Below are 25,806 nucleotides of genomic sequence, written 5' to 3'. Positions count from 1 at the left end.
GTGGTAGGGGAGGGAGACGGAAACCTTTTGTGATCTCTGCGTTTCTCGTGCTGCAGTGTGCACTAGAAAGACTGGCCAGCTCTCTCGAACTCGCCGAGCGCGGCTCGCCTGGCAGAGGAGCTCTCCTGTGGACCAGAGCAGCAGGATCCCTTACCCCAAGAATTTCCAGATAACACCGTGAGCTCTGCGTTGTGCAGCCATTGCAGCGGGCGGGGGTGGGAAGGATGGCTTGGAAGGTACCACACAGCTTCAGCTGACCTGAAGGTTCAAAGAAAGCAAACTTGCTTTTCCTGATCATCTTTTTATTTGCGTATGCCCTTGAAACAGATGCGCTAAGAAGCCTGAAAAATTCTGCCTGTCTTGCATAGCAAATTTCCCGATGAAAAGGAGATCTCTGAACTTTTTTTGGTTGTATCTAAGGTCTCAAGCTTTTCTAGAGGAGAGTAACAAGTCACTGGACTCTCTTCCCAGGGGTGAGGGAAGGGAGAGCTTGTCTGCACAGCTTCCATAGGGTGTCGGGAAGAATCTCACTTATCAGAGGCTGAGAGGAGGTGCCAGGGCATGTCTCGGACTTGAGCTGCTGCAGAAAGAGGAGAGAGTGTGCTTGCATTTGGTTTCTTTTTGTTTTGACGTGGTTTAGAAACAAGGAACTAAAATGCCTCCTCCTCCAGAGCTGCTCCCTGTCTGAACGAGGGGCTCGGGTGCAGCCGCTGCGCTTAGCTGAAGAAAATGAAGGAAGGGCAAATACAAGCATGCACCAAACACCTGGCGGGACTGAATGTACTGGGTGAAAACCGCACTGATTCCTCTGTCTCTCTTGCTGTCACCCAGTGCAGCGGTGTAGTTAGACTCCCCGGTGCAGCCAGCCCGGTCCGAGCAGCGTGCTGAAATGCCATGCACCCGCCTAGGTGGTAAAATGACAGTGCCAGGACTCTCAGACTCATGCTCGGGGTCACTCGTGCCTCTGCTCCTCTTAACACCATAACGGCGAGAAAAAGCCCTTACCATGGTCTGCCTCTTTCAGGACTGCTTGGGGAAAAAAAGTATAAGCCCTTCTTTTCTTCTGCTGCAGTTTGTGTGCTTTCTTTGTCTTGCATGTCTTCCTGTGGACAGCTGCTCTAGTCTGGCTTCTGCTGCTTTTCTGAAAGTCCGTCGTGTCTGTTTTGTGTCTCAGCTGCATGAAGATGTATTTTCTCTCTAGCTGCTTTGTGCCTCCAGTGCTCCTGGCCCTCTCCGCTGGCCCGCTGAGCAGGGTAGTGCATCCGAAGTTGCATGGATGAGAGGACCTGCACATCTCTGTGCATTTGCGAGCGGCTCCGCTCCCTTCCCTCGCACCTACGACTGGCTGGGAATGCCTCGGGTGAAAGTTTGCTGCCCTCCTCCCGCCCCCTTCAGATGAGCCAAGGAGTGGATCCGCATCCCCGCGGGGTTGGGCTTCGTATGTTTGCCTGGCAAGAAACTCGCCTGAGCCCTGAGAGCAGTGCATGTGATGTCATGGTCCCAGGAGTGCTTCTAAACAGTTTGCCCGGGCAAGGTGTTTCTTTTTCTGAGTGTTAACTGGGATACAAATTGAACCCGGAGCCCGCGGCGGCACTGGAAGCTTGTGGTCCATGGTCTGTGCGCACAAGAGGAATTGTCTGCCAGCTGATTTGTTGTACTCTGAGCATAATTTTTTGAGTTTCTTTATGGTAATGACTATGATGTGGCAATGCCATCTGTCTTCCTCAGAGTGCCGCTGCTACCGCCTTAACGGTTTTTCCCTTTTCAAGCGTCTGCCGATTCCTCTCTCGTCAGGTTCGCGGATGCTGGAGCAGAGTGTCGGGGAGTGGCTGGAGTCCATTGGCCTGCAGCAATATGAGAGTAAGCTGCTTTTGAACGGCTTTGATGATGTCCGCTTCCTGGTAAGTTGCTGGGTGGGACCCACGGGCTCTAACAAACCTTTACTTGTTAGCCAAACCCCGTGTCAGCTGCAGAGCAGGTCGGGGTCCTGCAGCCCGGCAGAACGGTCCTGGGGGCGTGCAGAAGATTAGACAAAAGGAAGAAATGAGGGTTGTGTTGGGTTGTGTGTCATCTTCACATTTATTTCAGGTGTTATAGTTTTTTCGCTATAACTTTGATATAAAATTTTATTTACTCTGCCCCCTAAATCTTTACTATCCAATTTACTCCTGAAACGGGAACCGAAATTCACTTGTGTTTTGAAGAAATCACTGAGCAGTCTGAGTTCTGGACTGTGAAGGAGGTGGTAGACCTCTCGCTGGAAGTATACTTACTCTAAGCATGCAGGCAGGATGTTAATGAGCTGTATCTAGTTGTATCGACACTGTTGGCTCTGAAACCTAATGATGACACCACAGTAATGCTTAACGTTGAGGGGATTTTTTTAATAACCAGTGTCTAGAAACTTAAAGCTGCATGGTGGAAAAATCTGAGCATTGGTATGGAATGATGAGCTGCAAAGACAGGAAATCTTGGTGCTGCAGGAGGGTTCTTCCTGCTTGGCTTTAAAAAATGCTTTTTGAGTGTGGACTCCCAAGTTTTGCAAATAAAGAATTTCTAAAAATGGATGTAAACCTTCGGAAAAGTCATTTGGGCCAATGTAATATCCTGCCTTGGAAAGGGAGCGGGGGCGTCTCTTTGGTACTGTGGATGGTGCAGAGAGCTGCTCTCGCGGAGGATCCCACCTTGTGTGCCTGGGAGCTGCCTGAAGGGGTTTCGGAAAACACAGCAGCCATTGGCCAGGGGGGAGGGGGTGTGGGGGCAGCTGGAGAAAGGAGGAAGGCTGGGTAGGGCATGGGTAGAGAGGCAAGGAAGTGCAGATCGGAGCAGCCTTGGTAGGGATACTTAAAGGCTGGATGTAATTACTCTTTTAAAAAATGACCTGACCAACAGGATAAGCGTCCTTGCGAATGTCATGGGATCCCCAAGCAGCCCTGGATGCTGCCACAGTATTCAACTTACAGCCGTACCTCCTGGCCCCCGTGGCAAGCAGCTTACCCCTTGTGTCCCCGTAGCCTGGCAGGGCCAACGCTCCCCCGAGAGCTGGATTCTGCTGTTGTTTATGCACCTCCCATAGAGGAGCTGCCGTCGGTGGGTGATGGTCTTGCCACACGCTGTTCTGCCTCCACCGTATCCTCTGTGTGGCACCTTCCCTCTTCCCTGGGGAGGATTTGGGGCGAGCTGCCCCCACAGACATCCCAGGTGCCCTCGCTGGGCTCCAACACCACCCGCAGCCGTGCAGGATGGGGGACAGCTCCCGCTGCTCCCCATGCCCACCCTGGCCCTTCCGGGGGGGGTCCAGCCCCACCGTGTCCCACCCAGCTGGTTGCAGCCCTCCGGTGGCCCTTGGCCACTGGGACCACTGTGCTTGAGGCAGGTGCCTCCGGCTCTGTGTGAGGTTTCGGCATCCCTGTGTGCCGGGGTGGTCTGGTGCAGCTTCCGGGGTGCTCTGGAGATGGTACGACAAATTTAATTTAAATACAGCCCCGTAGATCCTGCTTGGGATCCTCTGTGATGGATCTGTGACCTCGGTGGTACCAGTGGGCTGCTCTCACTCCAGCAGGTAGCAGATAAAACACCTTTACTCTGACTGGCCCTGCCTGACGAGCATGATGATAGATCTCTCTCAGCACAGGACTTTAATAATGAAGGAAATTAACTTTCCACTTGTCCCCAGAGAGGTGCGAGCTGGAGGCTCGGAAGCAGGGATTTTTATTGACTGTGCTTATTTGCAGTAAATAGCAACACTTGGCTGCAAACTCTCTGATGCAGAATTTTGTCATTTGTAAGATGAAAGAAAAGGTTTGTTGTATATGTCTCACCATGTGATTTTATGGTGTATGTGGTAGGAGTTACATTTTAATATTGTTCACGGCTGGGTGTTTTTGTTCCCCATCCGATGCCGGGTAACCGCTCCCGGTGTAAGAAATCAGCTTCTGCTGGTTTCGGGGAATGGGACACTCTCCTTGCTTGTTCCTCTCAAATTTAAAAGGTCAAATAATTTAACAAAGATTTCCTGCAAACCCTGGCTGACTTCCATTTTGCTGCTTATCCCTTTTACTAGGAAGTTGACTCTGGCACCCATGCCAAGACTGACTTAAATCCTTTCATCCACGGCCTGGGAACTTCAAGCTAATACAGTCAGCCCAGAATGAAAGTTTAATTATTAAGAATCTCTTCCTCTGTGGTGTTACTTGCCTTCAGCATCTGATGTTGTGTGAAACCTTCGGATACAGTACAAATGAGGAGCAAGTAGTTAACTTGTTTTCAGTAGTGATTTTGATGTTCTCAGATGAATTATTAAAATTGTTGGAAACACTGAAGCTGGCTAGTGCAGCAAGTACTGAAAGGACCTGGCTGCTTGGCTCCTGGCATGGCAGGCTGTCCATTCCTTCTCTGGTTTACATAACAATTTCTTTATTAACTGCCACTTTCAATCGCTAATGAAGAATATTTCAAACTAAGTGGCATTATTTTCCTGAAGTTAAACGGTTTCTGTGAAAGGATTAGTCCCTATTAGGGCCTCATTATGTTAAATATTTCAAGGTCCAAAGAATGCTGGGTAATGGTTTGCAAATTGCCAGATGGGCTACGAGGCTAATTAAGTTTTAGTAGTAAAAATTAAGAAGCTGGTGTCTTTTGGTACAGAAACGTTTTCTGTGTAAGACTGCACACTGCTTTGCTCCCTACGTACAGTGCTGTGGGGTTTTTTCAGTGCGCTGAGGATGCTCCTTTGCTGCCCCAGTCCCGTTGGTGAGCAAACAAGGAGCTTGTACGTTGGGTAGACGAGAAAAGCATTGCAAGAGCAAACTGTTAGATGTGTAGGGATAGTACAGCTGGAAAACAGGGGCTGCGTCCCAGAAGAAGAGCTCTTTAATATACTTGTGAAGAATACTCAGCCTGCAGTAGATAGTAAGTTGCAGTAGGATCACGAAAAGTCTATCAAAAATTTACTGGGTTCAGTTTTGGGCCCCTCACTCCAAAAAGGCCATTGAATGACTCGAGCGTGTCCAGAGAAGGGCAACGGAGCTGGTGCAGGGTCTGGAGCACAGGTCTGATGGGGAGCGGCTGAGGGAACTGGGGGGGTTTAGTCTGGAGAAGAGGAGGCTGAGGGGAGACCTCCTGGCCCTCTCCAACTCCCTGAAAGGAGGGTGCAGAGAGGGGGCATGAGTCTCTTGAGCCAAGGACCCAGCGCCAGGCCAAGAGGGAATGGCCTCAAGCTGCGCCAGGGCAGGGTCAGACTGGCTCTTAGGAAGGATTTCTTTGCAGAAGGGGTTGTTGGGCGTTGGAATGGGCTGCCCAGGGCAGGGGGGGAGTCCCCATCCCTGGAGGGGTTGAAGAGTCGGGTTGACCCAGCGCTGAGGGATCTGGTGGAGTTGAGAACTGTCAATGTTAGGTCAGTCGTTGGACTGGATGATCTTCAAGGTCTTTTCCAACCTAGACGTTTCTGTGATTCTGTGAAAGAGCGTGTCCTCTAACCGCAGCGGGGACTGGCTGAAATCCGGCGTTTGCTGGCACAGTGGCGTTTGGTGCTGTTCTTCACTTCAGAAAAATACGTGTTTAAAATGTACTATCTACCCAGCAGGTAGTACAGAGTAGGTAAGAGACAAAAACTGGGGTTGCAGAAGCTTGCCTGGTGCTTTTTAGTGCTCTTGTAGCCTGTGCTTCAGCTAGTTTGGGTTTCAGGAATTCCTAATTTCCTGTGTAGTTTCAGCCGGCTCTTGCGTTAATTTGCGCCCTGTATTACAAAAGCCTTTACCCCCCAGATAAGGGAAATGATTCATGGACACACAGAATGGTAAAGTGATTTTGAAAAGTGATCTGTAAACATACTGGGCTGCTTAATTAGATGTTAATCTAGGAAGGCAGAAACATGCATTGTTTCCAAGAGTAATAATTCCGTTACTTGCAGAAATCCGGCGATGCGTTGTTGGGTGGTTACTGCGCTCTCTGGACACGCCACTGCCCGTCTCGCTGGTGACAGCTCTGTGCAAGCAGCACCCAGGAGAAGTGGGGAGGAGGCAACAATCCTGCTCCCTCTCTCAGGGCCTGCTCGTAGGCTCTAACAGGCAGCACTGGCAGCTGAAGGAGACTTTGGAGACCTGCAGTGGAAGAGGCAGGGTTGGAGATTTAAACAGTAATGTGAGCTGTGAACCTTTCACAGGTTTTCCTATAAAAAGGGGAGGTAGGAGTGTATTTTAGCAGATAGCTGGGGTGGGCTGTGAATGTCAAGCTGAGGCTTCTCTGCTCTTGGGAATTCCAGCTCGGCGTCTGGGACAGAGTTTTGGGAACTTGCAGCTGGAGGTCTCGTGCTCCAGCAGGAGCCCCTGCCCGCAGGCTTGTGAGATCGGCGCTTCGCTTGTCAGCAAACTAAAACTTTTCTGTTGCAGTTCAGGTCTGCTTTGGTTAGAGAGTGATGACTGCAGTCAGGAGATCCTCTTCGTGTGTGTGTGTACACAAGTGCTGTTTCTCTTTTGGGGGGAATTCAGGACAAATAAGAGTATTACTTGTAGTACCAGTTGGTTCTGAGCGGTGTCTGACAGGGCTTGTTGGGAATATTCTCACTTTTGGAACTTGCAGAGATTTTTGAGGGCTTGTGAATTGCTTGTCAGGGAAGAACAAGTCGACGCAGCCATCGTAAGGAGAAGGGAATCACAAGTGTTAACGCGTCGATGCAGCGACTGTCAGCCTGCCTGGACACCGCTGCCGGGTGTTTCAGGTACTGGAGCTGGGGCGGGACGCTGCAGCCGGGCTGAGTTTGTCTTGCTTTGTTCTGGCACTGAAAGCAGGGTTTCTTGATCAGTGTTTCCATGATGTAAAATTCTTGTTCAATCTGCAGAACAACACAAAATGCTGCAGCGTTTGATAAGGCACACGAGAGCATCTCGGCGATGCTGACCGGTTTCACAGTCAAATGCAAACCCAGGAGTGTTTATGACTAGTTCAGGGTAAATGATCTTGATCAAAGATTGACTCCAGTCAAGGGTGGATATTGCTAACACAAATCAGCGGGATTATTTAAACATTTTGACATGACTTTAAAGCTTACTTGTCAGTACGTGTTTCTGGGAAGGGACTGAAATCTGTTTATTTCAGATTGTGTGTCATCTTTTGCCTTGGTTGAGGGAAGAAAAGGGCTGTAAGAGATGGATTTAGGTAGCTTAGTTTTCTAAAAGACTGAGTTCTCTTTCCAAATACTGACATCTGCATACTGGGCCACGTTTCTGTGTCTGGAGAAATTCTTATATTCCCTTTAAGTTGCCTACAGTAGCTTTGTTGTGTTTATGGGCAATGCTAGGAAAGAGACTTTCCCCATTTTTCTTGCTGTTACCCTCCAGCACGAACCCCATCGTCCAAGGGAGCAGCTTCTTCTGCTCATCCTTTCCGTTGCCACTGGGTGACCTTCACTGCCAGCATCGCTGGCTTGGGGCAATCGGACTGTGACACTCAGCTTCTGCTTTTAATATGAGGCTTTAATTCAAAAAGCAGTCTGTTCAGCCAGCTGGGGATTAAAAAAAGCTAAAACGGAGATGGTGCTTCAAATTCTCCTTCTCTGCTTCGCAGCCTACTGGAATTCTTTCATTAGAGGGAAAAGGTTTATTTGTGCAATGGGTAAACATGACTGAATTGAAGCTGCTAGCTGAGTATTACTGGCATTGGCTGTGCTGTCCTTGACTTAGCAAAAATACAGCTTTGCAAGTAGAATAAAATCCTCAGCAGAATTGCATGCCAAATGTTAACAGTACTAATGAACCAAGAATACCCCACCACCCAAGAGAAGGCAGCACTGCTACCTCCCACGTGGAGGAATGCAGCCCTTGTATGTGCGTGGGGTTTCAGGAGACCCATCGCTTCATCCTTCACCGGAGGAGGAAATTAAAAGGTCAGATCACAAAACCGTAGCAGTGAGTGAGCAGTGTCATTCAAAAAAGGCGCTGTAAATCGACTTAACTGTCCTTGACCGGTGATGAGCTGGGGGAGCTGTAAGAGTAGGAAAATGTCACAAGAATATGGACCAAGAGGGATTTTCCCGCTCCTAGAGCTTGGTCCCATCGTGTCTCCTGCGGTCACCAGTGCCCCTGCAGCAGGTGCTCTCTTCAGGAGGTCCCCCGAGAAACTGGTTTTATGCTGAGATGCACAGTGCATCCCAGTGCATCCCAGTGCTCCATGGCAAACACAGGAGTGACCCAGAGGGAGAGGCCGGGCTGGACTCTGCTCTTCTGGGGAAAGAAGGAACGTTGGCAGTGTAATGAGAAGGGGTGGCGGTAATTGTGGTGGAATTCCCCCGCAGAAGTGGGGAAGGAAATGCCGTTACCTGCACTCTCACTGCAGTATTTTGTGATCCCACAGATCCCATAAATGTATCTGAGATACTTGCAAAAGCTTTTTCCTTCCCTTGGAGGGTTGAATGTTTGCTGCTACCCCAGACAACTTTTCAGGCTGACATCTGAGAAGGGCAAACCTCACATGCTCTGGCAATTGTACGATGATTCTGTAGTTGAACTTTTTATTCAGTCCAAAGATATTTTGATTCACAAATGAGCAGGTAAAACAGAACATAAACCATTTTTTATTGGTTTTTTTTATTGTTCAGGCCTGGATTCCCATGGAGTGTGTGGAAAGCAGCTAATGCTGATTCAATGAGACAGCATCAGAAACGGAAATCTGTTCTCCTTGTGTAGTGCCGTGGGCTCCTCTGGGGTGTTTTTTATATTTTTTTTTTTTAATACTGGGGAGAAGTGGTAGAAACTTGATGGCATTGGAAGAACAGGATGTCCACAAATAATTTAGAGTACTGACATTAATTTGATTAAATGTAATTCAGTGCCATGTTAGATTAGCCTGCAGTGGTCTTTGTTATGAAAGAGCCTTTCTCTTCTCCCCTCTGTGTGTGTGTGTGTGTGCAAGCAAACAGTTGATAAAAATGTAGAGCTGAGGCATGGGCTTGGTGTGTGAGCAGAGCCCAGCAAGTGTCTGCCAGGCTGGGTCCGAGGACAGCCCTGCCAGCACGGAGCAGGGTCTCCTTTGCCCTGCAAACCCCCGTGTTTTGGGTGCTGGCTGACATCGACACGATCTTCATTTTCACCTGATACCCGTCCTGCTGGAGCATGGGGTGTCTCCTGGGGTCCTCATTGCTGCTTTCCATGATCCACCTCGTACCTACCCCTCTTGGCTGGCAGATACTGGTCCCCTGGGCAGCAACCAGGCTTTTAGCATGCTCTGAGAATGTGTGTGCCCCAGAGCTTTTTTATCTATTTTTATATAAAAGTTATTTTACAGTAGTCATCTGGGGAAAACGGACATATTCCAGTAGTGTTTTGCACCCAGTAATGATCTATGAAGAATAGTGACCTATCAGAGATCCCACAGAGAAGGTTTTACTGCTTCTACACATGGTGAAACAACTTGGCATGTTGGAGGATATTTTAGCATAGACCCAGGTAAGTTTAGTCTGTGTAGATTGTTCCTGGGTAGGTAGGCTTGGTTTCAAGCTGAAGCAAGCTCTCTTCATCCAGGTTGGTTCTGGACTTGGTCTTCCCAAAGTCTGAGCTGCAGAGCTCTGCCCTGCAGCAGCGTTCGGTGACTGAGCTTGTAAATGGGTGTGTGTTGAGCTGCTGCAGGTGGAAGCAAATACTGCTAATACCTAGATGTGCTGGTAATCTACCCTTTAACAATTGCTAATCACAGTTGGGGATCTCTTTGGCCTGGTTCATGCAGGCTGGCAGATTTATTACTGAAATGGCTTTCATTTATTTTTGACATAGGCAGGGAGTACATCAGCCACGTTACATGATACTGTCTAGTGTTTATCATTGCTGCCAACCTACTGGGAATGCATTTCTCCCTTGGTCCCCAGACTGATTTCGATGCCCTGGATGAACACCCCGAAGAGTGGAATTGGACCCTTGTGTGAGGGTTTCTGCCAAGCGTCTGAGCGGGAATCGATTCATACAATGAAATGAATTTTTTTTGACAGCTCTCAAGTGGGTTTCAGATGCTACTTGGGTGGTTCACAAGGACCGTGCTTTGTCCACGATGGTATGGGCTTTTGGGTTTTCTCTGGAAGGGAAGGGCGAGAGCAGAGACGTGCAATGATTCGGGGTTTGAGAGAGCGTTTTGGCCGCTCACCCGCGGCTCTGACCGGGGAAACGTGGCTGAGCTGCGCTGAAGCTCCGCAGATGATGGGAACAGACTTCACGGAGAGCAGTGAGTTTGGAGTGGGGTTTTGAGGAGCAAAGTGGGTGGACCAGAACTGGTAATTTAGAGGATACTTACATTTGATTCATTAGTAGCTCCAGGCCCAATAAACATTTAAAAAGCCATTAAAGTAGCAGTTAATTTTTTTTTCTCTCAATAAAATTGCCTGAACTTGACAACCATGACCGATTCCCTCCGTTGCTATTGTCATGCTGCCAGTCTGCATGGGGAAGAAAATTAAACAAAAATGAAGTGGCTGTGTGCTAATCTAGGATTTATTGTAGGTTTTTGTATATGAGCCCTTTCCACAATCAGTGCTCCGAAGAGCTAGGGCTTTGTTGTCGCGCCCTTAGCTAAACAAATACTTCTTTTCCCTTAGTTTCCACTGAACTATCTCAAACTGCAGATACCATTAAGGGAAGGCATGAAACCCTGTGGATCACAAGGCTGATTACAAATATATATTTGTGTGACCAAGTGCTGGTGTCCTGGCTCTGAGATCGGGGTGTGCAGGTCCCGGCTCTGGGGTCGTCAGCCTGCTCTGAGATAAATAAGCCACTGGCACAGGTTTGTTGGAGGGGCTGAGCAGCCAGGGGTGGATGATGGAGCCATAGGGATTCGGCATTGCCTGTAATCAAGGCTCTATTTTGGAGTTTTTAGCACTTTTTAGTCTGTAAAAGGGGGTGATGCTCTGTGCTATCACCAGGGGTCTCGGGTGAAAAGCCCCCAAGTGCAGATCATGCAGATATACAGACAGAATGCAAGCTTGTTTCTAGGACAAGCTTATAAATTAGTCCATTAACGAGGCATTAGCTGCTCTTGTCCTGTTGAACAAGATATATTAGCGGGGCTTTTCACTCCCAGGGCAGATCCGTAGAGCCCCTGTGCAGTGAGGGGTGGGCTGGCCAGGTTCTGCAGGGCTCGGCTGGTGGCTCCCTGCACCCTGCTCGCGTGGGTTTGAACAGCTCGGAGGGGCTGGATGAGGCCAAATGTGCAGCCTCCAAACCTGCAGGGAAAGAAGGTGCTTCCTCATTAACCACTAATAGATCTGGGGACGGGGAGCTCGTTGCCAGCTTCAGTGGCTTTGTCAGCTCCCAGGAATACCTTCGCTATAGCTCATCTTTCTGAGTTTCGCTGCTTTCCCTTATCCTCGGATGCTGCCCGAGGCTGCGAGGCCGTGAAGCCCAGTGGATTTTCACAAGTCTGGCAGGAGGAGCACCCAGGAGCTCAGGCAGAGCCACGCGGGGCTCGCCAAATCCCCTTGCTGGGCACGTAATTGAGCCACTATCTTCTGGACTGCAAACCCTGAACTGCCTGCTTTGCATTAAGTTCCTGAAAGCCGCAGCTGGCTGGTACCAAGATGACCAAAATGAGGATTCTTGATTCTTTTTTCACCTGAAAAGGAGAAATTGGAAGTGGTGTTGAGGCTGAGGAAGGTGCAACCTCCATTTTCAGGACTTGCTGCGTATTATCCCTGTTTAGGCTGGGTCTGTGGTGAGCTGGATGCGTCTCCATCTCCCACATCCAGGCTTTTGGTTGCCAAAAGTAAAGCAATAGCAGTGGCAGCAAAATCCTTGACAAGATGCAAATTGTTTTGAATATACTGAGGGGGGGGAAAGAAAAAGAGCTTTGTATGCATTAATCTAAGAAAAAATGGATGCTTTGGCTCATGCAGCTGAAGGCACTCTGCTATAGATGTTTGCAGAAGCCTTTGTAGTCTGGAAAAGCTGTGTTTGGGTTTTGCATCTGTTGCTTTTAATAGCAAACACATTCTGGTCCCCGTCTTCCCTGCAGTCCGTCGCCTGTCTTTAATACAGGGTTTAGTAACAGAGGCAGCACTTGTGTTAGCGTGAGCTTAGTGAGACAGTCGGGATTCATTAAGCTGCGTTGCTGGCTGGATAAGACTACGCGTCCTATACGAAACTTTCTTTGCCTCGGGCCCTTCCTTAGCTGGAAAGAGAGAATGGACTGAAGCCAGGCTCTGTGCGAGAAGCAGCATCTGAAAATTGGGTAGTTAAGTGCCTGCAGAGTGCCCGGCTGGAGGAGGAATGTTGGCAGACTTCAGCAGCTCTGATTTTGGCACGCTTGCCTTTGGGGTCACCTAACCCGCAGGAGGGGACGCTACCTTCCTACCGTGTAACCTCTGACTGTGCTTTTTGGTGGTTTTTTTCCCTTTAATGAGAAACCTGGAGCCTCGCAGGCTGTTTAATTACAGTGCAAGATGGGAAGCGTGACTAAAGCAGACCCTTTCTCTAAAAGCTGCTGTTCTCACAGGCGGGTCGGCTGCACCAGCATCCTTTGGGGCTCCCCGGGGCAGCCCAGACAGGGACGTGGGTCACTGGCAGATCTTTGCCCCTCCTTTGGGGCAATGCGGAGGGCAGAGACGGGGTTCAGACGTGCCCCTCGTAGTCATGTGCATTTGTGCCTTTCCATGGCGGGAGCTCAGTTCAGCTCTAAGGAAGCTGAAGGCCAGGGTGGGGGATGAAAGCCCCCCCTCTGGCCTGTCTGCAGCCAGTCACTGCCAGTTTGGACCTGGGGAGTGGGATTCACCTTGCCCAGGGTCAGGTGTCTGCGGCTGGACTGATTGTTCAGGTTGCCAGTGGGAGCACAGGAGGACTCATCTGGGTGATGCATTTCACCCCCTGGTAGATGCGCTGGGGAAGTACTCCCTTCCTCGACCTAACTCACATGTGTGCAGCTGAAGCTTAGGGGGGAAATTTGCTCCTGTGCCTGTTGCAAAAAATATTTCAGCCTCTGCTTCCTGGTGGATTATTTTTTTAGGGATCATCCCAGCTCTTCTGGGAATAAAAAATTGCTGAAGATTTTTCTACCAAGACTGATTAACACGTGTGCATGGTGCTGTACTAAAATCTGGATTAACACAAGGATGCGTGTTCTGGGAACAAATCCTGAACAAGCCCCTGTGGTGCAGGAAATGCTGAGAGCTAGTTCCTGATGGAAGCGAGGAGAAACCGGTGAGGTGTTGGGATGGGGAAGGTGAGAGCTCTGGTCCAGGTGCAGCCCTGAGCTGCACTGGCTCCACTCAGCCCCACAGCCGGGAGAAGTGCGCAAGGTAAAAAGCACTTGTCACAACGAATAAAGTCTGAAATAGGTCTTTGGAAAGTCTTTTTGATTCTAACTGGCATTTCTGAGACTGCTGCTGGAGGAGTGTAGAGGACCGGGATAACAGCAGAGCGAGTCCTCTCCCCTGCCTCGGGTATTTGCTGAACCTGTCCTCAGAGGAGCCGGCGAGGGACTGACCGTGAGCCTGGGCTCCGGCTGCCAGCGCTGCTCCGCGGCCTTCAGCGGGCGCCTGGGAGGTGGCACCTTCTGACCTGGCTGCCAACCTGCGTCAGCACTGAAGGGAACTTGTTTAAAAAAACCCAACAAACCCACAACCAAAAAAAACCAAGGAAAAAAATCTAAAAATGATCAAACAAAAACCTGTATTGGGATATTGTTTAAAAATCAAAAACAAACTCCCCCAAAAAACCCATCAGAAATCCTTACAGCAGTTTTTCTGGAATTTTGCAGCCCTGCGTCAGGGCAATCTCCCTTTGGAGCAGCCCTTTGTAACGAAGAGGCTTTGTTTCATCTCGGTGATGAATGCCTTGTTCCCTTTTCCTCCGCGAGCTGCTGGGTGTGGACGTGTCTGCGGTCATCCCCTCCTCAGTACAGCAAAGAAATGGCTCTTGCCTGGCTCAGGGACAGACCTAAGACCCTTCAGCAGCCGCGTGCCCGGCGCGAGCCGGTGCTGCGGGGTCAGGAAGGATGGGGCTGGCCACGAGAAGCAGGTGAGACGTGCTGGGAGAGGCCGGGAAGGATGAAAGCCGCTGGGTCTCCGTGGCTGGGAACCCTCCTTCCTTAGGGGCTTTTTGTGCTCCATCATGAGTTGCTGGTCGAGCAGAGAGGTGGTTTAGCCCGAGCAGAGAGCAGGGCACTAAGCAAACCCGCGGCAGTTGCTGTGCCTGAGGAGTGTGGCTCGGAGGCAGGTGGCAGCGGTGGCCCAGGCGGAGCATCTCTGCCCCTTGGCTTTTGTCTGAAGGGCGTGTTAAATGCAAACAGGTTTACAGTCTGGTTTAAACAACTCATCTGTTCGGTTGGCAAAGGTTAAAAGATCTCCAGTGTGTTTGCATTTAATTATCTATTTTAGTGGCAGATTATTTTTTTCATAGGAGACGAAATCCGGATGGGTTTAAAGGACGTTTCTCCAAGCGGAGGCTCATGCACAATAGACTGTAATGATTTATTCGGAGCTGCTATGCTTTGTCTATCCTTGTTAAGTACCCTGAGAACACGGACTGGCACTGGGGAATTTAATGTGACACATAAAAATAAGGAGTGTTGGAGAAAGCTGTAGGCTTTATGGTTTTTAACTAGCTTGTATCCTTGCTACACAGCAAACGATTTTCTTTGAATTTGAGACGCCAAAAGTGGAAGAACACCTGTTGCCTTGCCTTGGGCCTGGCGCTGGCCGTGTTGGCATAAAACAGGCGTCCTGGGAGAGCGTGAGCTGCCAGCCCCGTGCTGCTGTTTGGGAGCGCAGCTGTGCTCGCCAGGCATCGCTGTGCTAAAGCAGTTTAGCACCAAAAAGGCTCAACATTGGAAAAATAAGCATGAGTAAAAATGTAAATAGGACCAGCAAGCTTGTTTACTTTTTATACATGAAAATTACCCATCACCGTTGTCGCAGTTCGCTTGGCTGCGAATCGTTCTTGCTGTCCTGGTCGGTGCGTGAAGGGTTTGCTGTGAGCCGTGCCCTTGCTCCTCGAGTGCTTCACCGAGGGATTCAGCAGCAGAGCACGGCGATGGGCAGGCTGGGGGAGCGCAGCGGGCTGAGCTGTCAGGAACTGCAGGTTTTGGGTACCCGAGGTGTGACGTTACCCTGCCGCAGGGATTTCGGTGGGTCAGTCCCTCCCGTGCTTCCCTTTGCCTCCCCCAGGCAGGGCAGTAGTGCTTTGCTCTCCAGGCTTACAGGAGAAATCCCATTACTTGCTCTAGTGCTCTTCAGCCCGTTTAAAAAAGCCCTTTAAAAGCCATCTCCCTCTAGGAGATGGATTCCTCGCACATATGCCGCCTCCCAAGGACCTTCTGGCAACCCCTGTAGCAGCGCTGTAGTGCAAAAATGCTTGTGCCAGGTAAGGTGCATGTCAGGGGAGTTAAGCTGCCTTTAATCCTTTCCCTTTTCCCCTGAGCTGAGCACACCATCTCCTGCTGTTACAAGAATGCACATTAAATGTGGCTCTTTGGCTTAAAATTTGTGAGCAAGAAAGGGGAGGGATGTTTTCATTTTTTTTGGTGGGATGTTGCTGCTAACGAGCCGGAGCGATCGCTGCCTCTGACAGCAGCAGCCTCCCCGCTTTACTCACGCAGGGGGTTTGCTCTCAATGCAACAGAGCCTGCTGCTGCTCTTGAACCTAATGGGCACCCTCAGAGCCTTCAACCAACAAAAAGCCTTTTTTTAAAATGTATTTAGTGCGGTTGAGGGGTGCACAGAACAGCCCGTAGGACATAGTTACGCCTTGCAGGGAGCTTTGTGTGTAGCGTTGCCACTCGGGTGAGACCCAGGGGTTTCCCGTGGCCTTGCTTGCAGGATGTGGGGTGCAATCCGAGAAGGGCAGGGCAGGTATCGGTGTGGCCCCGTGCCCCTGCCAAGCTGCCACCCACCACCGTGCCATCTCGAGCTGTGTCAGCAGCTCTTTCCAGCGGGCAGTGGCACTGCAGACCAGCACTGCAGCCTCCTGCTATGAAGTGTGTGACCTTTTAGAAAACAGGGAGCGAACCACCCTAATAGGCTGCAGGGTCTGTAGTCCCGGCTCTTTCTCCTGTTTAAACAACTCAGACAAATGTTTTTGTGCTGCGACTGGCTGCTCCAGATCTGTGGGCTCGGTCCTGCCAGGAATTGAGGGCGTCGGGCATCCCTGCCTGCCAGGGGAGGATGGAGGCAGAGGAGCCTCCGCCTCGGTGCGGTGAGTGCTGACGGTGGCGGAGTGTCTGCAGGGCCCCGCTTCCCCGCCACCCGCCGCTTTAATTTGCCACTGTCATTTGCTAAATAATTGTTTCTCTGCAGTCTGGCCTCCGAGGGCAGCTCTCCCAGCTACGACGTGTTGCTCCGGGCATCTCTTATCTGTAGCGTTAATTCTGTGTTTCTGTGAACACTTATCTCTGCGGCTGGCGGGGGCGGCGAGCGGCGCGGGGTCCTACCCGGCAGTTATCGCACCAGGCCGCGGAGGTGGCGGCAGCGACGCTGGCCGGGCTCGGGGCTGTCGTAGACCAGGCACAAACCGAGCAAGGCAGGAGCAAAGCGGCTGCTGGCACTGCCGGGAGCGAGCCGCAGGACTGGCGTCTGGCTCCGTGAAGTGCTCAGGGTGACTCTCCTAAAGCCGTTGCCAAGGGCGAGCTCTCCCCACGGGCTGTCCTGGCTTGTCCAGGAGCATCCCAGAGTGGCCGGGGCAGTGGGAAGGGCTGTTCCTCCTCCTCCTCCTCTGCCCTTGCAGGAGGCAGCATCGTCCCTGCAGGGGCAAGCTCAGGTGGGTCAGCTGCTCGGAGAGCAAAACATACGTGCTGAAATACTGCAGAAAGTGCGGGGTGGGAGGGAATATAAAACATTTGCTGCCCTTTAAAGAGGATACTTGGCGATCTTCCCCTCGCCTTTCCCTCCTGAAGCCCTGGCCGTTCAGCCCGCTGTTCCCGCAGCCTGCCTGCCCCTGCAGCAGCGTATTGCCCGACAGCCAATTTTAATTAGGTTTCTTTTATAAAACCAAAATGTGGAACAGCGAAGCGCTGTCAGCTCAGACCTTCAGCTGTGACTCTCCTGAGAGCAGAGGGAGGCAGGTCTGGGGTGGGGGGGGTCCAGGCTCGAGCCGAAGCCCTCGGTCAAACAGCAGCGTGGCTCTTCCAGCCATGGGGAGACGTGCCCGGGCTTCCTGCTGAGCTCTCCCCAGGTATGAGGGGCAGGGAAGCAGGTTGTGTTGGAGGCTCTTAAGAGGGGGGTAAAGTCAGTTTGCTCTGCGTGCCCCCACTCTTGTTCTGCAGGGGGAAGGGGGGCAGAAAATGGGCTTTAACAGAGCGCTGTGTGGCAATGAGAGCTGCTCTGCCAGAGCGGGGTGGGCTCCCTCCCTGCCCAGAGGATGGCGGATAAATCTGACCTTCACCTGGTTGTCTGCTCTCATGGAAAGAAATTCAGATTTCCCTGTGGCTGTGGAGGGAGGCTGAGCAGAGCTGATGCCCCTTCTCAGGCTCCACACGTGCAGCGGGGCTGGGGTTTACCCGGGCGGTGATGAAAGCATCTCTGCAGGCAGGAGGGGGTGGCAGTGCTCTGCCCCACCGGTGCTGGGTGTGCCACAGCCCCTCTCGTGTCAGCCCTCTCGGTGCCTGAGGTTGGTATATGGAGCAGAGCTGTCATGCGTGGGAGCCTTCCTCCTCTTCCTCCTCCTCCTCCTCCTCCTCCTCCTGATGTGGGGACACGCTGGGAGGTGAGGTCAGGAGGGTGCTGATGTGGCTTCTCTTGCCCTCTGCTCCCATGTTGCTCCTTCCTGTCCCCGCAGGGCTGTAATGTCATGGAGGACCAGGACCTTCGGGACATCGGGATCGGTGACCCGCAGCACCGTCGGAAGCTCCTCCAGGCTGCTCGCTCCCTCCCCAAGGTCAGCACCGACACCCCTCGCCTGAAACAGGGATGGGGCATTGCCCTGCACGGCTGTGAAAGCAGAGGAAACTAAAGCCAGTCCCTGTGACTCCAGCCACGGCCCTGCGACCCACGGACGGATGGCAGGGGCTGTGGGAAGGGGTTTGGGACTAGCAGGGAGGAGGAGGAGTACGTTGGTCTGCCGAGCTCTGAGGATGGGGTGACTCCGTGCTGGGGAGAGGGTGGCTGTTCCTCCTGCCAGTCTTGATCCCAAGTGCGTTCCCTGTTTATACAGTGACTTTTTTTTACTTCAAAGCTGCTAGTGGAGGCGATGGTGGCCTTTAAACTGATTTTAATTGATGCTGTATGCCCTAGGATCCCAGCCCCCCGGGGCTTTTAACCCCTTTCCTGTGTTTTTACAGTTGAAACCCCTGGGCTGTGATGGGAACAGCCAGCCTTCGGTTCCCGCATGGCTCGACTCTTTGGGGCTGCAGGACTACATCCAGTCCTTCCTCTCGAGCGGCTACAGCTCTATTGACACTGTGAAAAACCTCTGGGAGCTTGAAATAGTAAACGTGAGTGTTGCCTTTCTCTTGCCACAGCCGTGAGGTCCTGCCTGGGGGGTTGTGACTTGCGGGGAGTCGTGTTAAACGGGCGCAGCGCTGCTCGAAGAGGGGAAGCTTTGCTTTGTGCTGAGGGCAGGAAAACCTACAGTGACCGTGGTCTCTCCCTGCAGGTGTTGAAGGTGAATCTGCTGGGCCATCGGAAGAGGATCATCGCCTCCCTGGCAGACAGACCCTACGAGGAGCCACCGGCAAAGCCGCCGCGGTTCTCGCAGCTGAGAGTGAGTCACTGTTTGTGTTCCCTGCCGGGCTGATGTGTCTGTGCGGAGCGTGCTCGGCGGTGGCCGGGGTGCTTTCTTCTGCCCTGGCTCTCCTTCACTTTCCTCCCTTTCTTTTGAAGTGCTTAACCTGGGTCTGTCAGGAATAATTGTCCCCTTTCTGATTAGCTGCTGTCACCTCTGGGGGACTCGGAGATCTGTAGAGGGTGTTTACTGAGAGCTCAGGTCCTGGATGGGTACCCAGAGAGGGAGGCACGTTCAGCCTTACTCTGCTGCTTTCACAGACAGGAAATTCTGCCTAGCAAAATCAATAAAAAAGGGGGAAAAAATGTCAATATTTAAGTTAAAATTCCTTTGAAGGTAAGTATTGAGAGTAATCAGCACAGAGAGTAATCTTTGAAAATTGCATTGCTTTTTAAAAACAGGAAAGGGTAAAACCTAAATGGCTTCTTTCTTATTAAAACAAATCGATTTGACCTGGCAGCTTGGGTTACTTCTGGTTCTCAGATACTTGGTGGTTTAGGAAGAAAGTTCTTGAAGCATTGAGGCAACTGCACATCTGGCTGTGCGGAGGAGGGAGTGTTTTGTGTTAAACAGTTCCCATGGATGCACCTTGGCTGCTGCTGGAGATGATGCAGAGCCCAGTACTCCCACTCCGGGCATGGTCAGGCAGAGTTTGGGAAATGTAGCAGCCCGGCTGGCTCTGACTTGGCCGGAGCACCTGGAGCACTTGGGCAGAATGAAAACAGATTACAAATTTGGCGTCGTGCTGTACAAATTGTGCTCTGGCTGGGCCCCACAACAGCAAACATCACCGTGTGTTTGGACAGACGCGCTCTCGCTGAAGCGGTAGACGAGTTTACCAACCCTTAGTTTTCTTCTTTCAACCAGATTCCTTTTTCAACCAGATTCTGGGCTGCATCAAAAGAAGCGGGGTCAGTAGATTGAGGGAGGTGATTCTGCCCCTCTACTCCGCACTCATGAGACCCCACCTGGAATACTGTGTCCAGCTCTGGAGCCCCCAATACAAGAAGGATATAGAACTGTTAGAACGAGTTCAGAGGAGGGCTACCAAGATGATCAGAGGGCTGAAACACTTCTCCTGTGAGGACAGGCTGAGAGAATTGGGCTTGTTCAGCCTGGAAAAGAGAAGGCTCTGGGGAGACCTCATAGTGGCCTTCCAGTACCTGAAGGGCACCTACAAGAAGGCTGGGGAGGGACTTTGTACAAGGGACTGTAATGGTAGGACGAGGGGTAATGGGTGGAAGCTGAGGGAGGAGGGGTTTAGACTAAATATAAGGAAGAAGTTTTTTACTGTGAGGGTGGTGAGGCACTGGAACAGGTTGTCCAAGGAGGTTGTGGATGCTCCATCCCTGGAAGGGTTCAAGGCCAGGTTGGATGGAGCCTTGAGCAACCTGATCTAGTGGAAGGTGTCCCTGCCATAGCAGGGGGGTTGGAACTAGACGATCTTTGAGGTCCCTTCCAACCCAAACCATTCTATGATTCTTCGCGGGTCAAACTCCATCTTCCCTGTGCAAAACAAAGCTGAAGCGTGCAAACACATCAGTGCTGCAAGAAATCTTAACGTGGCCATTTGTACCGTTCAGCTCTTCACCTTAGCAGTGACCCAAGCAGCAAACACTCGCACAGGCATGACCCTGCTATTGAAATGAGTGGGGGAAGGTAATATTCAGCCCTTGCAGGTCCAATTCTGGATGCATGGGGAATGCTCAGGCAGCTCCTTTGGATCAGGTGCCTCCATGCAGGTAGCAGGGCGCTACCCCCAGCGCTGTGCCCTGCACCGAAGGGGAACGCTGAGCTGCGTTTCCTCCCCTCGTTTCCTGGCCAGAACGCCGGCAGCCTTCCCGCAGGCAGGAATGTGACGTGGCTCAGCTGGGGCCATGGGATGCAGCTGGGACCTGGTGTTTTCATCGTGCTGGTTGGGACTCTGAGATGGGTCTCCCTGGGCTTCTCTAGAGCTCTCGCTGCCAAATAGCACTCGACGTGATTTGTGGGTGTTGACTTTTTTTGCAGCAAGAGTGGCAGCCTTTGGATGTCAGGCCCTTCTTTATCAGGGTTGGACGGGCAGGGAGCTGTCGCCTTCACCGTTCTTCCTGAAAACCAACATTTGAGAGCTGAGTTTGGCAAAACCCGTGGAGCTTGCAGCGAACCTGCGAGCTTGGGAGCAGGGCAGCGTGCCACGGAGCGCGAGCGTCTCGTGCTGCTTCCTCCCGGTGTTTGCAGATCAGCTTCCTGGAGCGGGAATTGGGAGTGATTGGAGTTTCCCCTCCCAAACATCTGGTCCTTGCCCTGCTGGAGAGCTCTTCCCTCTTGCCTTGGATTCCCAAGGCTTTTCAACCAAAACAGTCTTAGCTGAAGCGAGTTGGGCTGCTGTGCCCTGCTTGCTCACACTGGATTTTTTTAGGAATTGGGGTTCAGGTGTTAAAAAAAAAAGGGTTCACACTGGTACCACACCGGGAGCGGGTGCTTGGGAGCGGGGAAGGTGCCACATACAAACCCTGCACCTTCACTCTGCTGCTCCACCGCCCCCTTTTTCAGACAACAAAAGCCCAAACGGGCAGCAGCCATCTGAGGATCTGCACTTCTCTGAAACGTCCTCTTGAGACCGATGAGACTACAGGCGGGGTGGTTGGAGGGGGGAGAGGAGTCCTTTGGTGCAGCATCCACTGATTGATATGCTGGACGGGGAGGCTGTGTGAGAGAATGGGCCATTTGCAGCATTTCCTGGTGCTACAGCTGGTGCGATCCAGCGCCTGGCTCCGGCGTGGGGAGCGGAAGGACGTCAATGGCAAATTAAGCAAGTCCGTTGAATAGGACTAATGCGTGTTGCAGCTGTGAGCTTCCCGCATTGTCTGCCGGGCCGGTTGGCACGTACAGGCAGCAAATCTTGCCTGCAGTAAGAGCCAGGCTGTCAGGCATCTGGGCTGGGCTCTCGCTGGGCTCCCAGGGCTTTTCTCCTGGGGTGGCTGATCGTCAGCGGCTTTTGAGTGATTTGCTTAGTGCTCTAGCAGAGCCTGTTCCTCAATAAACACCCTGCCCACAGCTCGGTGTGTCTCCTGCCCTCCTGGGGTGAGCTCACGGGAGGCAGAGGCGTGCTCAGGGCTGCATACCTGCCTGAAACCATCCCAGAGCAAAACGGGGATATCATGTGGAAAATAAATGGTGTGATTGGTGGCACTGAGGCGGGAGCCTGCAGAGCAGGAGCTGACCCCGTTAACTGCTCGTTGCACCCTTTGTGTCAGGCACCGAAGAGCGGAGCAAGGGGTGGGCACAGCTGCGGCACAGCCTGACGGGGGTGGTTTGTGGTGTCTGCTTGTTTCAGTGCCAGGACTTGATGTCCCAGACGTCGTCACCCCTGAGTCAGAACGACTCCTGCACGGGCAGATCTGCCGATCTCCTGCTGCCCTCCGGGGACACTGGGAAGAGGCAACATGACCGCAGCACTGAGGTTGCTCCCTACTCCAGAGCTGAGCGCTACAAAGCACAGGTCAGTGGGTGCTTTTGTGTGTCCCGGGGCCCCTCTCTGGAGCCAGAGAGGAGTTGGGGCGACGCACGGAGAGCCAGGGAGCTGTCGGGCACAGCTTCCCACGCTGTTGCTGGCTCAAGCGTTAGAGCCAGCAACTCGTTTATGCCTCAGTCTCACCTTGAAAATGGGTGACTCGCACTTCCGTGAGTGCTGGCACCTTCACCCCGGCGTGCTGCTTCCTCCCAGCCCCTGTGGGATTCAGCCGTTGGGAACCTCAACTGCATCAATGCGAAGAGTCCTCCTGGGACCCGTGTTTCAGTCCAGATTAGCTCTGTTGTGGCTTCACATCCATGTTTCTTCCCTTCCAGGAGGACCGTCGGGAGTCAAAGCTGACCCTGCGCCCCCCCAGCCTGGCTGCCCCGTACGCCCCAGTCCAAAACTGGCAGCACCAGCCAGAGAAGCTAATCTTCGAGTCCTGCGGGTACGAGGCCAACGTAAGTGGCTTTTGGCTTGTGGGGGTGGTGAGGATGAGGAGGCTCTGGGCTTGGGTGGTTGTGTTTGGAGTTGTCACACTTCCTGCCCCTCCCTGGCTGACCTGTCCCTCCCCAGCCGCGGCTGCTTGGCCGCTGGCGGGGCCGTGGTGTTGCTGTGGGTTTGACGGGGTTTCCTGCCTGAAGCCTTTAACGTCTCTCCCTCGTCCAAACAGTACTTGGGTTCCATGTTGATCAAAGACCTCCGAGGGACGGAGTCTACGCAGGACGCCTGTGCCAAGATGAGGGTACGGAGATCACGGGGACAGGGGCGGGATTCGCTCACAGCCTGCGGTGGACGATGTGGAGCGGGAATGGGGGGATCCCAGTGAAGCTGTGGTTCCCCAAACGCTGCAGGTTCCCATGAGCAGATCAGGGGCCCAGGCCACCTGAGAGGCTGTGCCGCTGCTGAGCTGCTCCTCCCAGCACTTTTCCCTGTAGTGGGAAGGTCTCTGCAGAGGGAGAAGTGGGTGTTTTCACTGGGGAAGGGGGTGTTGGGGTCACTTCAGGTCCCTGTTCCTTCCCCTCTGCTTCCACCAGGCTTTCCTCCTCCGGGTCCAGGACCCCCAAAACTCGCCTTTGTGGGCAGCGGCCTGGGGGTCTCTGGGGTGGGCTGGGGCGGTGGTGAAGAAGGGAACATTTATTCACAACTGGTCACTTGAATGTTCTTGTTTCTGAAGAAATCCACAGAGCATATGAAGAAGATCCCGACCATAATACTGTCCATCACATACAAAGGGGTGAAGTTCATCGACGCCTCTAACAAGGTGAGCTTCAGAAGTTGGTGTCTGGAGGGACAAGACCTTCGGTCCCACCTGCCTGGGGGGGATGCAGGTCACACTTAGTGGCTCCAGAAGTCGCAGCTGGTCCTGAGGAGCTGCTGGGGCAATGGGAGAGCACCGGGGTGGTGATGGTGACCTGAGTGCCGAAGGCTTGGCAGACTGGCTGCTTGTGGACTGTGTTGCCGTTTATCCCTGCCACGGGAGGGAGCCGGTCTGGCTGGAAGACTCCCCCTCCCTGCCAGGGCCTGTTTTGCTCCCAGCCCCCAGTACATGCTTGCCACGACCACCATTCGCCGGGTGTATTTGCCATCCCCAGAAGGGTGACAGGTGCTTGTGGTTGACCCCGGCAGAATGTCATTGCTGAGCACGAGATCCGGAACATCTCCTGCGCTGCTCAGGACCCCGAGGATCTCTGCACGTTCGCCTACATCACCAAGGACCTGCAGACCAGCCACCACTACTGCCACGTCTTCAGCACCGTGGATGTGGTGAGTGGGTTACCTCTTCTCCCAGCACGCTGCAGTCCTTTGCAGTCCACTGGGTTCATCGTTCAGCTTTATTGGCAAGTCATAGACCAGGATCGGGTCTGTTCTAGGGCTCTTTTACCTGTTAACTACCCTAAAATATTCATTTTAGAGTCCTGGCTTAAAACGCTTTTACTTTGGAGCTCTGTCGACAAAGAGAATATTTGTCTGGCTTCATTACTGCAGTCTCCAGTGCTGAATAAAGCAGGGCAAGAGTTTTTCCCTCCTGGGGAATACGCCGTGAAGAAAACCCTAATACGCTCTCAATTATGTTGAGCGTAATAGGCTGATTTAACAGCCTTTTAATTCATGGAGAGAGCAGAAGCATAACTTGCTTTTATTCTTGGGCAAAATCGGCTGTATGAGACGTTTCGGCTTTTTCTCTTTACAATGCAAAACGTTGCTAAACTGCGATGCCCACGGGGCTGTGGCAGGCTCGCCGGTGGTCCCGCCAGCCGGGGCTGTGTGAGTGTGGAGGCAGCGGGGGTGCTGGCTCCCCCCGTGGGGCAGGAGCTCAGCAGCTTTGCCAGGGGTACAGCAGGATGCGACCTGCTAATGGCAAGGCGATGGGCTCGGCCGAGGTCTGCGTCTCCAGAGCAAGGTGCTGAGAACAAGGAGTCTGCGGGGCGAGGCAGCTCGTACGCAGCTAACGGCTTCGTGTTTTCTGTGTTCTCTCCGAAGAACCTGACGTACGAGATCATCCTCACGTTGGGGCAGGCGTTTGAGGTCGCCTACCAGCTGGCCCTCCAAGCCCAGAGAGCAAAGCCTCTGGGTGCTGGAGCAGGAGAAATGATCGAAACAAAATCTTCCAAACCGGTGCCTAAACCGCGAGCGGGCATGAGGAAATCTGCAGTACGTATGTGCGGGCCGGGTGCGATCTGCATGGTCTGAGCTGGGATTTCTCTTGGGCACCACACGCTGAAACCTCCCCCTTGGTGGTGGGGGGAGCCCAGATGCGGACAAGGTGCCTGTGTAGCTCTGGGCAGCGCTGGCGCCGCAGCGTCCGCGGCTCTGCTGACGGTCCTGGTTGGGCTTCCCCTGGTAGGATGCGGGCAAGCGGAGCTGGAAATAGCTCGGGTGGGACGGGGCTTAAGTGCCCTGCTGGGTCCAGCACAGCTTCCCTGGGTAAGATCAGTAGGTGAACTGCGGTTTGCAGCACAGGAGTGCCCCTGTAGCCAAACCCAGCCAAGACTGGGTTTTGTTGCATAAGCCGTTGCCTTCCTTTAATGTCTCCTTTTGTCTGTGTTCTGCTTGCTCCCCCCGCTCAGGTGCCGCTCCCTCCCGACACTCGCTGTTGTTACTGTCACACCTGTACAACACACCGCCCCTCCTACCTGCCGCTGCAGTCTGTTAGTCCCGGAGCGAAGGTCTTTACCCTCCTTCCTGCCATCTTCCATTACGAACCGACCCGGGCTGCCCCAGCTGCCGCCGGCCCGCCTGCCTCCCCGCTTCCCGCCTCTCCTGCTGTGGTCCCGTGTCCTGCCTCGCTGCTGCCTTCCCTCCCTGCTCGTTTCATGGCCGTGCCAGGGGTTCGGATGAACCCCAGGCACAAACCGCTCGTATCCGCCCCCGCTGATGCAGCGTGGCAGCTCTCAACTAACTGCGTTGCTCTTTCTGGTGGTGTTAACCTTCCTGTAGGATCCTGATTTAGGAGGACAAGATGAAAGAGCCTTGCTTGGTCAGGAGAGTAAATCACATGGGAGCTCACCTGCCAGGAGCTGTCTCCCTCTCTTTCCCTCTGCCTCTTTTTTTTTTTTTCTTTTTTTTGTTATAGTCCCATCTTTATAGCGTTCAATTTTTCATGCTTGTTTGAGAGAT

General features: G+C 52.6%; 1 protein-coding gene across 12 annotated transcripts in view; it reads left to right on the top strand.

The window, feature by feature from the left end:
* ANKS1A (ankyrin repeat and sterile alpha motif domain containing 1A) overlaps positions 1–25,806 on the top strand; it is a 127,474-nt gene that overhangs the window by 78,474 nt on the left and 23,194 nt on the right. For 9 of the 12 annotated variants that reach the window (XM_074893906.1, XM_074893909.1, XM_074893908.1 and 6 more), the window contains 10 exons: positions 1,795–1,901; positions 17,745–17,843; positions 18,247–18,399; positions 18,561–18,668; positions 22,009–22,173; positions 22,521–22,646; positions 22,859–22,930; positions 23,363–23,449; positions 23,815–23,952; positions 24,670–24,840. In XM_074893906.1, coding sequence (XP_074750007.1) covers positions 1,795–1,901; positions 17,745–17,843; positions 18,247–18,399; positions 18,561–18,668; positions 22,009–22,173; positions 22,521–22,646; positions 22,859–22,930; positions 23,363–23,449; positions 23,815–23,952; positions 24,670–24,840 — 1,226 coding nt within the window. Of the gene's footprint in view, positions 1–1,794; positions 1,902–17,744; positions 17,844–18,246; positions 18,400–18,560; positions 18,669–22,008; positions 22,174–22,520; positions 22,647–22,858; positions 22,931–23,362; positions 23,450–23,814; positions 23,953–24,669; positions 24,841–25,256; positions 25,356–25,806 lie in introns of all 12 variants that reach the window. The other 3 variants (XM_074893916.1, XM_074893915.1, XM_074893913.1) reach the window with 2 other exon arrangements.

The sequence above is a fragment of the Strix uralensis genome, chromosome 24 (genome assembly GCF_047716275.1).
Source record: "Strix uralensis isolate ZFMK-TIS-50842 chromosome 24, bStrUra1, whole genome shotgun sequence".
NCBI lineage: Eukaryota > Metazoa > Chordata > Aves > Strigiformes > Strigidae > Strix > Strix uralensis.
This window is presented reverse-complemented; position numbering and strand designations above follow the sequence as displayed.